The sequence below is a fragment of the Excalfactoria chinensis genome, chromosome 2 (genome assembly GCF_039878825.1).
Source record: "Excalfactoria chinensis isolate bCotChi1 chromosome 2, bCotChi1.hap2, whole genome shotgun sequence".
NCBI lineage: Eukaryota > Metazoa > Chordata > Aves > Galliformes > Phasianidae > Excalfactoria > Excalfactoria chinensis.
In genome coordinates, this window is record NC_092826.1 from 7,772,632 (window position 1) to 7,785,556 (window position 12,925).

The 12,925-nt window shown below is 34.6% G+C and overlaps 1 protein-coding gene across 1 annotated transcript in view; it reads left to right on the plus strand.

The window, feature by feature from the left end:
• Positions 1-12,388, plus strand: part of LOC140248898 (dynein axonemal assembly factor 11-like) — a 44,096-nt gene extending 31,708 nt beyond the window's left edge. Inside the window, exons 13-16 of the mRNA XM_072330023.1 lie at positions 657-726; positions 1,577-1,672; positions 5,264-5,346; positions 11,451-12,388. Coding sequence (XP_072186124.1) covers positions 657-726; positions 1,577-1,672; positions 5,264-5,346; positions 11,451-11,637 — 436 coding nt within the window. The 3' untranslated portion in view covers positions 11,638-12,388. The remainder of the gene's footprint in view (positions 1-656; positions 727-1,576; positions 1,673-5,263; positions 5,347-11,450) is intronic.
• The last annotated feature ends 537 nt before the right edge of the window (positions 12,389-12,925 follow it).

Here is a 12,925-nt window from a genome sequence, read left to right on the forward strand (position 1 = left end):
GAAAATTTCACCTTAGAAGTAATAGAAGGGCAATAGGAAGTACATTCTCATACTTTCACTGGCTGGCCATAGGAACAAGAGTATACTTCACATGATAAAGAACAGATGTTAGAGTGGAGCTTCTACAGGTCACAGTCTTTGTTTGCCAGTACTGAAATGTAAAAATACTGTTTTCTGGGAATATAAAGTATTTATTTTCAGTCGATATAAAAAGGTTCGTTTTATTAAAAATTTGCCAGCTAACAGTAGTAGAAAAATACTTCTACAGTTTTAATTATCAAGTAAGCAAACGTTCATGTTAATGTAAAGCAGTAAATTAGTAGAAAAACACACACACACACAACCTTCTCACTTTCCACAAAGACCTTGAAGTACTAGAGTTATACAACAGCTATAGTAAAAGACTGATATTGTGGACTTGGCAGAATTTAGGCACCGTTTTATCTGATGTTCTGTGAACACATAGGAAAATCATATTTTTCTTCCAAAAACCATTCCACTAAATCCAAGTAATATTTTATTTATCATAATGACTTAAATTGAATTTTGTAGTTTCCAAACTTTCAAGTTATTACTAAAGAGTTAAATAATCTGAAATGCTTATTTACTGATTGGTATTGTAAAATTTATTAATTTGTATATATTTCATTTTTAAGACATCTGGACACTTCTCTGCTTGATATTGATGTCCAGCCAACCTATATACGAGTAGTGGTGAAAGGAAAGGTTAGTTTTTTCTTATTAAATTCATGTCAGATCAATGCTTAGTATTTACGATGATCACTTAGTGTACTCTGTAGCTGACTTACTGTAATTATCAATTTGTGTGCACATATGTAGAAAAACTGTTCTTTCATACTTGCATTATTTTGAACCACGTATAAACTGTGGAAATCCTAACCAGAAGAGGTGCAAAGCCTGAAACGAATTTCCATCTCTTTCTCTCCTTCTTGCTTTTTATTTCCATTATAGTGTACCATAAATCACTTAAGAGAGCTTATTAGTTGCCCTAGGCTATTATTTAGCACTTTCACAATCTGGAATTCATAGCTGACAGAAACAAATGGATGTGTATTCCTTTGAAAGAGTGTTTAAAATGTCATTTGACTTTTTTCCCTCCTCAGTGATTGTATTTTTATCATCAGTTTTTGAAAAATTTGAAACATTTATATAGTAAACTAAAGTCCATATTTATGACTTTACCAACTGCATAAATAAAATTTCAGAATTAATTTAAATCGAAAATAGACTAGATAAACTTTCTCACTTGATTGCTAATGCAAGTCAAGCACCATTTTATAACATTTTTTATTTATAACATTTTAGAAATGGCAGCAATTCAGGAATATACATATAGTTATTCTTATTAGTAAAAGCTGTTTAGCATGTTAATCATGTATTAGGATTAGTAATACTATATTTAAAGTGAGAGGATTTAGACATACACTGCTGTAAAAATCAAAGAACGTGATAGTTATTCTTATGTGTGTTTCCTATCCAGGTTAAAAAAAAAATAAAAAAATAAAAAAAAAAAAGTTATTTTAGCATTATATACTTCAACTGTGTTTTCTCACAGATATTCCAACTTGTGCTCCCTGAGGAAGTGAAGCCAGATAGCAGTTCTGCTAAAAGATCACAAACAACTGGTCATTTAGTTGTCAGCATGCCAAAGGTATGTAAAATAATCTGGTGAGGAATCACAGAAAGGTATTTAAAATGTTGTGAGTACATTGGGAATGTTTCTGAGTTAAAGGTAATAACTAGCTAGCTAAAGTTATTCAGGATATATTTTGCAAGCAAGGAACATTCCAGAATGACAATTCAACCATAGGGCCAAAAAATATCATTTCCACTCTTACGGAACTTTTTCTGGCATTTGCAACATATACAGCTTCTTATATAAGAAAATATCCTCCAAAATCTGTCATGTCTACATGAAGCCATGTATGAAGAAGCATTTTTAAAAGAACTGAAAACAAGAAGCCTATGTGAGATAATAAAACCAAATGAATTTTTTAAAACTTGTGTGGCCCACATATGTATGAAAATTACATTTTTTGTAATACAAATCCTTTTCAAGTGCTTTCTATCCATACAAATCATATTAGTATGAAAAGAATGTATTCTAGGAAAGTAATATAATGAATAATGTTTGGGAGTAACTGTAAGGCCAAAACAAGTTTTTCTTCCAGAACTTAACATTTGAAGTTATCAACAATATTTGATAGCACTAATTTTTTATTGATATTAATTCATTGATATTAATTCATTATTTCAAGATGAGAGGAAGGACAGTTCATGCAACTCCTTTTCAGCTTGTAATAAGAAAAACTTAATGACTATATTGCACTACATTTAACATTTTTGTTCCTGATAAATTATTATTTTCAAAATAAAATTCTTTGTTACTAGCTAAAAGACCTAGCGCATTCCATTGGTAACTGAATTTTTAAAAATACCGTTAAAATAAAAGTAGACTTAAATAGAAGGACTTTTTCAACACTGTCCAGAAAAGATCTCTAACAGAAAGCTAACTGAATTCAGTGTTTTTTCTTGCTTTAGTGAGTTTCCAAGTAGGTTGCTAAACATTTCACTGTATGTCATTCATCATATTTTCCCAGCCTTTAAAATGAGAAATAAAAGATCTCTACTTGCCTCTCTGAAGGACTTGCCATCCCTTAGATGTTATAGATAGTAAATTCTACATAAATCAGAAAGAAGAAAATCATTTTCACCTCATTTTCTGGAAACGCTTTTCTTAAATGTACTATTTTATTGTACAGCAAGCCAGTGCTGAATGGGTGTCAGAAATTTCCATGGCACTGTCTACAATCGGTTTTTGGATGGTTGTCGAGACAAAGGCAAAGAACACAACATTCAGTGAATTATTATAGTGACACTATTCAAGTGTAATGTTTATCCTGTAATAATCTTAAGTGTCTGTACACATTTTGTACTAGCAAGGAGTTGATAAATGTACATGTACATGCTTTGTTTTCTGGGAAAAATATTTGTGACGTGAAGGTGTTTAACCTTTGAACCTCTATGCTCAGTGTCATCATTGCAAATTATGCAAGAAAGATAAAAAGTGGGAGTTTCTTGTTTAACTTCAACAAAAATTGACATATTGAATCACCAATTTTGTAAAATGCCGTCAATGGAATATACCAGCGTCATGTTAGTTACTGTTCCTGAAACAACAACAAAAATCAGTGTTGTTAGCAAACATTTTCTTTTATTTGGGGTTTTGATACATTCTGTATCACACTTCAGGTTTTAAAACCTAGCTTTCCTTATGTTAGTAAATCAAAGGGAAAACTTCAATTTTTTGTTTAACCCTTCATTGTTTAAGAATAACAAATGAATTCTGACAGCTTTCGATAGCGTAGGCATTCAGAAGCATTCAGAAACTTAAAGGTCATTGAGAATTAGTTACCTTAATATGAAAACAGAAGGATATATATCACGCACATCAGCGTAAGAATTATCTGATGAAATTTCATAGAATTCTCAGCTCGGTGTAGAAAATATAGTAATATTTCTTTGCCATCCAGTGCATATGGAGACATACAGCTGTGGAACCCTACAAATCATTTCTTCCTTCAGAATAAATGTGTTTCAGATGAACTCTATTACTTAATGGAATTCACATTGCAGGAGAAGAAAGGCATTGTAGGAAAAGAAAATTGTAGGCTGAAAAGATGACTCAGCTTAAAAATATTGTTTTCATAAATTCCTTCTCTTTTCTCAGATATATGCCAGATTCTGTTTAACACATCCATTTTTAGAGTTATCTGCTAATGTTCTTAAAAGACCTCTCTTTTCTGGTTTCTGAATATTCTAAATATTAACAGTTTCATAGAATTACTTCCAGTAAGCTTCACTATATTCACTTAGACTTTCTTCCTGTGTGTCACAGATTTCAAATTCCAGTCATTTAACTTTCTCCTGAGTCCTAAGTCTTACATTTAGTCAAAGTTTAACATCTGTCAGCTCTGTTTTCCATATTAGTTAGGCTCACTTTCTTGACTTCTCTGAGAGATCAACATGCGATGGCTGTCCTAGTGAATCACATACCATAGTTGTATATTGTTTCAAAACAAACATAAAGAAAGTAGACAATATCACCTAATTTTTTTCTTGAAGAGAGGTAGGAGGACATCTTCTGAGCAAGAGAGCTTTTGAGTAAAAAAGCTGATGATCTAGTTCACAAATCCTAACCCTTCCCTTAGTTGACAAACCCTTGAACAAATTTTATCCTGTCTAGGAAGCCTTTCCTGTTGATTGCAGGACCAGTGATTTTCCTTGCTTTCCTTGACAATGTGTTCGGTGGGTGAAGTAAGGAACATTTAGTGTCAGGGTGATCAAAGGAATGCACATTAGGTTCCCCTGTGAAGGACAGTTCAAAGAAAAAGGCTTTCCTTCACCAGCGTATATACAGAATCAGAAGGGATCAGCCTCTTGCATTTCAGAAATGAATTATAGAAGCTACAGAATTATAAATCTGTCTTACTTCTTACACAATTTGGAGCAAAGACTTTTTAAGAGATCTGGAACAGAATACTTTCAAGTTGGTTTTACTACAAAATACTATATAAAACGATCTATTAGTTTCAGTTCTTTTATAGTTATGTTCCTGTTCTCCTCCTTCCTTTCAATTGCTTAAGGAATCCCTCTCCTATGATGCTGTTATGAAAGAGATATGTTTTCACCATGAGAAATGAAATAAGTTCCTTCCAAAACATGGTGATGGATATGTTTTCTTTAAGAAAGGGAATTCACTTAGGCTTCAATCTTGAAATTCCATTTTAGTAAAGTTGCTGAAAGACTTCCAGAATGCAGCAGATGCTTTAATAAAAATGTCTGAACTAACATAGACATTAAAACTCAAATGTGAGCAGAAGACACAGCAAGAAAAAGCTCATTAGCTACAAAGAAAATCAGTGTCCATTATTACCATGGTACTAAACAAGACAACATACACTTAATATAGACATGAATATATTTAAACATTTAGAAATATGTATACTCAAATATGTATTTGAATATGATTCCATGGAAATCATTTGGTTAAATGGCCTTATACATTCATCCTGAGTGAAGAGTTTTAAAACCTAACAAAAAGACAAAATGTCACAGGAGAAAATTTTTTCACATCCTCTTACTATGATACTATTTCAGTTTTTGACAGATAATTTGAATGCCTTTGAGCGTAAATATCAACTTTTGTGGGACTTATTTTTCCTATGTATCTTTACTTTAGGTTAAAGAAATAATCCTGGCTAAGCAAAAATTATCAACTTCAGTCAGACCTTCTGACAGCAACACAATGCAAAAAAGTACAAGGTAATTCCTTTTCTTCCTTCCCATTAGTTTTAATTTTTGTACATCAGTTATTTAATTGCCAGAATTTTGGTTCTTATTATCTTATTATTAAAAGTATGAAAATATTGATTTGCACAGATTACAACTGTGTATAAAAACCTTAGACTAATGGCCTGTCTGGTGCTGTTTATAAAATGGTCTGTTCCAATAGCAAAGCCAAAAAAGCACTTATTTCTGCAGATCAGTTTTGTTCCATCAACCCATTCAAATTATTGAAACTGTGCGCACTAAAACTGTATCACCTACTGGGAGTTGTTTTTGCAGATCTTCTTGCTGAGTAGCCTCTCAAATTCATTTAGAAAAAAATTGTTTTGAATCTTTCTCGTGAAGGCATTTGCTCACTGACAAAGTATACAGGTTAAGCTACTGCACTATGTAGTTTCAGAAAGCAGTTCTGCAAGGTTTTTTGTTTTTCTGGGGTGCATTAAAAAGATCACTGCCAGCAGGTCAAAAGAGATTCTCCTCCCCCTCTCCTCTGCCCTGGTGAAGCCACATCTGGACATATACTGTGTCCAGTTCTGAGCTCCTCAGTTCAAGAAAGACAGAGATTTCCTAGAGGAAGTCCAACTAACACATCAGTCTGCTTCAGCGGCAGCGGCTACAATTCTTAGTGAGGTCTCAAAGTGTTCATCAGAGACTTTTGATGGAATTTTCCTCCTCCTGTACTGCAACCTTGAAAACAGTTGTTCACACATGTGTACTGCCAAAAAGGGATGATATGAATAAGGTGTGACTGTGAAGTGATAAAATGTTTTTCTCTGGTAAAACTGGGCTTGTAAAAGTAAAGTGATGTGGTCAGATTTTTGAGTTGAATGTCTGGACTATGTTTGGCCAATGAATGAAAATGCATACAATTATTTGCCATAAGTTGAGCACTGTACCCTCCCTGTGCCTTGGTTGCAGCTCAGACAGTGTTAATAGCACACCTACATTTGGCTGTTGCTGAGCAATGGGTGTGCTTCCAGGGTTGGGCCAGGTGGCTTGGTGCAGCACAGCCACAGTGCCAGCCTCATGTGGGCCCATGGGGCATAGGTTGGATATGCCTGGACTGGATGATCTCCAGAGGTTCCTTCCAACCCCTGTGATTCTGTGGTTATGCAACATAGGTACATTCAATTCCATGTGCCATAAACTCCTTCAGACAGTAGATAGTGACTGCTGGAAGCAAGCAAAAATCACTATGATTTTTTCTCTTAAAATGTGTTAAAAGCCATTTGAGCAGATAGGCACAGAGGCTCATGGCCACGTGGCCTTACTAAATACAGACAGTTTGATATACATTAATATATTTTCCTTTTCCTCTTGCTGTAGGCTACAATATTCATACCATTGTGAGATTTGGTAACTGCAAAGTTTGTTAAGCAACTTACTTGAATCAGAATTGTTGTATTTCCTTGTTTGGTTTTGTAGTGGTGCATGTTGATAGAAAGGCTAAGCAGTCAGTAAAGATTAGCATCATGGATCATCACTGTTCTTGGTCTCCGTATTTAGGATGCTGGCCAAATGGCACTGCAAGTGTCTCTCATGTCATTTTTCCTGCTTTTTATTTCTTAATTTTAACACAGATTGTTTGCGTCTTGACTGGCCTGCCTAGTGAAAAGACAATAAGATAACTGCAAGAATCTGTTGACATTCCAAATGAGACACAACCACTGTGCCCTTTCCTTAAGGAGCAGTGATTACAACAGTTCATCTTCTTAATTGCTGAGTATTTCAATTATTTTTTGAGAGATCCAGGCCAAACGATGGGTATTTGGTACACAAAATCAGTGGTCCTTTCTAGCAGAAGCAGAAGCTACAGCCTTTGAACATTAAAAGAAAGCAGTTAAAAGAAATGTATTAACTCTTCTCTAGGAGAAAATTAGATCTTCCTTCTTTAGATGCATGATCTCTTCCAAACATCAGAAAAGCTGGCAACTAGTGGGTTAGTAATATATATTTCCTTAGAACTCTTTAGTGTACCTTTAGTGGCTACAAAGGAAGTGACTGAAGACTAATAATGAAGCAGGCCCCCTTTCCAGCCAAGTAGTGAACTGAAGGTACTCTATTGCAAAGAGCAAGGAGTTGTTAGATTTCAGTCCACTTTTAATTGTTAGAATATTTACTGAAGATTTTGGAGGAAAAAAAAAAGTGATTTTTATTGTTAAAATATTGCGGGAATACAAGTCACAAGAAGAGAATTAGGAAAGAGGCATTTTGAATTGCAGCTCTTCCTAAAAATACTAGGCTTTGACCTGTTAATTTGAAAAATTGCTGACTAGCCAGATGTTAAAAACTTGCTGAATAGTTGTCTCTTAGATTACAGAAGAATATTTATTGCAGTGATTACACTTGACAGCTACAGATGTCTTAGCTAAATTCTGTCAGACATAACCTGCTAAACTGTAATATAGTGCTTTAAATTTCTTTACTTGTTAGCTGCATTATATGATGATTCTCATTACTTCTGCCACATTCTGTGACAGTATACAAAACTGTATTTCAAACCTTCAAAGAGATAAGATACTTTAGCAGGAATTTGGTTTCTTGATCTATTATACGTGCAGAACATTCATTAATAAAGCAGCTGCATCTGTCAGGCTTAACTGCTACTGGCGTCAGAATTCATTCATGAGAAACAGAAGCTTAAATTGCCATTGTTACATAGGTGAAATTTATACATAGGTAGGAACTGACTTTTCTAAAGTTATACTGGAAATTTAAGAGTAACAGTTACATAAACTTAATGACTCTTCCCATACACTCAGCTTTAGACTGTTCCTCCTATATCATATTGGAAAAGAAAAAAAAAATGGAAAATGTCTCTAAATGTTAATATACACTACTGCTGTTTGACCTGGCAGGCAGCTCAGCACTGCTCAGCCGCTCAGTCATTCCCAGGAGGGAGAGAATTGGAAACAAGATGGAATTCATGGGTTGAAATAAAAGCTATTTACTAAGATAGAAACAGAAAATGAAAACAAAAAATGCCTTCTAATTTGAATCCTTGAAAGAATCTTTGCTAAGTGTGGGACTACTCCTGTCCACATATTTAATGGCTGAGGGTCTCTCCCAGCACACCTCTGCAGTCTGCAGAAAGAGGTGTGACAAGTTGGAAAGAATTTAATGTTGCATATAGGAATACCATAGAGCAAAATGACTAATTTCCAGACTGGGAAGGTGAAGTAAGATGAGGCCAGAAGTTTCATAAAGCTGCAGACAATCTAATCTGAAGGAATCTGCAAGCAGATCTATGCAGTTTTGCAAAACTCACCTTCATTTGCATTTTTCATTTCATGCATATTCATTTGCAAAATTCACCTTCATTTCTGCTCTTAAACCAAGAATTTTAATGAAAAGACGGGTAAGTGTAACTGAAACGTGGCCTACACAAAAGAGGAGTAAATGTGTGGAAAGATCACAATTGGCAAATCAATTATCAGTTCTACTGAGATGTCTGAGTGCCTTCTACGATGAAGTTGTCCAGATCTGGACAGTTGAATGGATTTGCAGAAATCATCTTTTCAGGCTACATAGTTTGATATCTTTTATGAAGACACTGAGAATTCCAGCTCTCAAAGCAAGTTACATCACCTGAAATAGGAGACAACATAGCATTAGTAGTTCAGCTGAATTTTTAAACAGAAAGTAGATCAGGTCTGACTAAGAAATGTTTTTAAAAGGCTTTTATTCACTGTTAAGCTTAAAGTGTAGATTGAATTACATTCTCATGGAGGCCCAGAGCTAATGAAAGTATAAAATCTATACCTCTATCATTTGACTAACAGAGGAAAAAAATGTGGGGTGCCTAAGAAATCATTTGAAAATCAATTTGCTCACACAAGGCCTAATAATCCTTAATTGTATAAGGGTGAGGACACCTCAGAAAATTCTCAAATATACTGTTGAGTTGTCTCATGAGTTTTAAAATCTAAAATCATCTCAAGATGTCAGATGTGATAAAGATAAAAGACTGAGAGCTTAAGAATACTTTAAAGTGTTTTTCATAGAATCGTAGAATGGCCTGGGTTGAAATGGACCATAATGATCATCTAGTTTCAACCCCCCTGCTATGAACATTATTTTTATAACATTTCAGAACTTTGTAAATGAGGTCTTAACAGTTTGTTAGAGCAAAGTGCTTCCCTGGTGTTTAAACAGGACTCAGCTTTGACTAACAAATTTAGCAGTGCTTTTTATTTTTCTGGGATAATAAAGATGTAAAAATATGATTTAAGACGGATTTGTACACTGAACATACTGGAGCATGTTTCTTACTAACAAGCAAGATCAGTTTGATATTTGATATCATGAAATGGCCGTGAAAACAAAGGTAAGGGACCGAACTGTGAAGCTGAAACTTAGATGCTGGTATTGGCTCTCCAGACCTGTTGGTCATACTGTGTAAATATCATTGGAAATGCTGATGCAAGAAAGGAAACTTTCAATCAAATGTATTTTCTTGATCATGAGTTAGAGAAATCTTTGGCAATCCAAATTTCTATTGAAATTCAGAAGTTGAAACCAGAAAATGTAACTGTCAAATCATTAAAATATCAAATACTGGAATTAAGAATGGTGTGAACAAAAGTGTAAATTATAAAAAACCCCATCAGATTATCAGACTTGAGCTCTGTCACACACCAGATTGATCAGCAGGCTGCTGTAGTTATCCAGAATTCAAGGACTGACTGTCATTTCTTTATTGTGAAGTCTTTTTCTTTTTTAAAGCATCTTTCAACTATATAAAGATAGAAATAGCCTTTCTAAGGGAAAGAAATGTCAGGAAAAAAAAAAAGGCACTTAATTCAATATTATTTATTTTGCACAATGATCTAATCTGTAGATCATCATTCTTGCTTGGGCAGAGACCACTCAACAGCAAATAGCAGCGCCTAAAATTGAAATCATTTGCAAACATTGAGGATTCTAGATATACTGCAGTTGGTCCTCCAAGAAATGTTATTGTCTTCATTACTATTTTACCAATGCTTATGGAAAAGCATTAGCAACAAGAATATTTTTTACTCTCCTAGGTAGAAAATCTTTGGACTCTATCTTCCAAAATTTCTCAGATAGTCATGACATCATCAGTAGTCATACTGCTCTTTGCATAAATGCACAATGAGAAGCGTGTATTGCATTGCAGTGGCAACAATGACATGAGAAACAAACCCTGTTCTGGATGGCTATGGAGATATTTACCAATGCTGCATAGAGTCACTTGTTCATAACTGATGAAAATGCACAGCTAATGGTGATGACTATGTGAAAAAATAGTATTTTATAGCTGGGAGTTTGCTCTATCAAATAGATATGTGTCATAGATGCACTGACTTCAGCTTCATTAATTCTTGCTGCTGTCCAAACATTTATTTCATGATAGCCAAGGGTGTACCATGGGTTAAATGCTGCAAGACAAAGTATATTTCAAAGCTTTGATCACCATGTGATGTTGCTGTAACTGTCATAGCAGTTGAATCCGGAGATTCTGTTATACTTCTAGCCTTTCTTATGCTATCTCTTTTTCATAATACATTGCTAGTATTTACATTAACAAAACCTACGAATTAGCTGATATAAGTACGTATATTAGTACAATTACATTTTCTGTCTAAATAAAGGAGTATTTCTCCTTTATCTCCAAAGATAAATCTGTCATCTTATAATTAATAATCACCTTGTGTGATTACAATGAACAAAAGGATGAAGGAGCAATTATGCTTGTAAAATCCTATCTTACATCAGAAGCCAATCACTTATAATATGACACCAGCAATCTTCATGTCCTGATATTAGGCAAATTATAGATGCCAAAAAAATAACTATCAGTGTTTATAGAGATTCTGTTGTAAAAAATAGTGAGGATTTAGTTGAACTTTTGTAGTACTCACTGTTTACACTGAGCTTTTGCACTGAACATTTTTTGAGTAGTAAGGACTCCTAATCCTCATTTAGTTGGGCCCAGTAACGACACTCACTCTTAAGTCAATGAGTTTATAGAAGATATTCAAAACAGTGCTGTTATATTTGACACCAAAATAAAGTTGTGGTTTTTTTTCTCAATTATTTCTCTCTTGTTTCAGAAGCAGACAAATTGAGAAATTAGAAGTGGATCCTAATAAATATTCATTCCCAGATGTGACAAAGATAATCCCAGAAAAGGAACGAACTGGACAAGGACCTATTAAGCTACAACCAGAAAAGATTACTGAGACAATGAAAAGTAATTTTGATTTTGAAAATAATGATGAAGTGCCTCCCTTAATTTGAAATGTTCTTTATTAGTCTCTGTAGTCTGTATACCTGAGTTTTCATGATCCTATACGTAGAGTAAGTATTATCTAGCTGAAGTTGGAAATGTCATTACAGTTCTTAACATAAACTTCATTATGCCTCTGTATTCTGGTGTATTTTTTGTAAGTATATTGCTTATATAGATATATATTTCTTTTCTACGTTGTTTTCTCTGTAAAGCCCAAATGAGAGTGGGGTTCAAAAAGTCAGATATTGTCAGTTTTTTTTTTCCCAAAGAATTACTATTTCATTTAGAAGGGCAACAAGGCTTGTGAAGGGGTAGGAGAATATGCCCTATAAGGAGCGACTGAAGGAACTGGGGCTGTTTAGTGTGTGGAAGAGAAGTCTTCGAGGAGACCTTATTGCTCTCTTCCAATATCTGAGCCTAAAGCAAGAGTGGGGTTGGTCTCTTCTCACTGGTGACAGGTGACAGGATGAAGGGAAATGGCCTCAAGTTGCACCAGGGTAAGTTTAAGTTGGATATCACAAAACACTTCTTTACAGAAAAGGTTGTTAATGACTGCAATAAGCTCCCCGGGGAGGTGGTTGAGTCACCATCCTTGGATATGTTTAAAAACCGTTTGGATGTGGTGCTCAGGGACATGATTTAGCAGAAAGTTGTTAGAGTTAGGGTACTATGGTTAGGTTGTGGTTGGACTCAGTGATCTTTAAGGTCTTTTCCAATCTGAGCAATTCTATGATTCTGTGATTCTATTTCTTATTATTGAAAAAGAAAAAAGAAGGAAGAAAAAACAAGACAAGAATTATGTTTATTCTGACCAAACTAAAGGTAGCAGAAAAATCTGTGTATCCTTCCAGTGCTTTCATTTTCATGAAGGACAGCACTAAAAGAATGTGATGTATTCTGGGAGTGAGTGACATTGATTTACTCTGCCATACATCAATTTTCCCAGCATAATACAGAGCTCCTGCATTCTGGAGTTGGTCTACCAGTGCCACTCCTTGAAAATGTTGGAAGAAATAACTCTGAACAAGGTATCTCAGACACATGGTGCAGTGGGGGAGATGAGAGAAAACAGTAAACATTTCTTGTTCCTCTAAATGCAGCTGCTTTGAGCTGTTCCAGATTTTTCAGGCAGGCACCCTTTAAAATATCAAGGCTAATTTTTAGCTGTTGTTAACACTGAGATGAAATAAGACTGCGAAGCAGGAATAGGATGAGCTTCTACTTCCCTAATTTTTAGCCCATTTTTGGCAACCACAGACTCTGCTATCGTATTTTTCCATCAGCTTCTGAATTGCC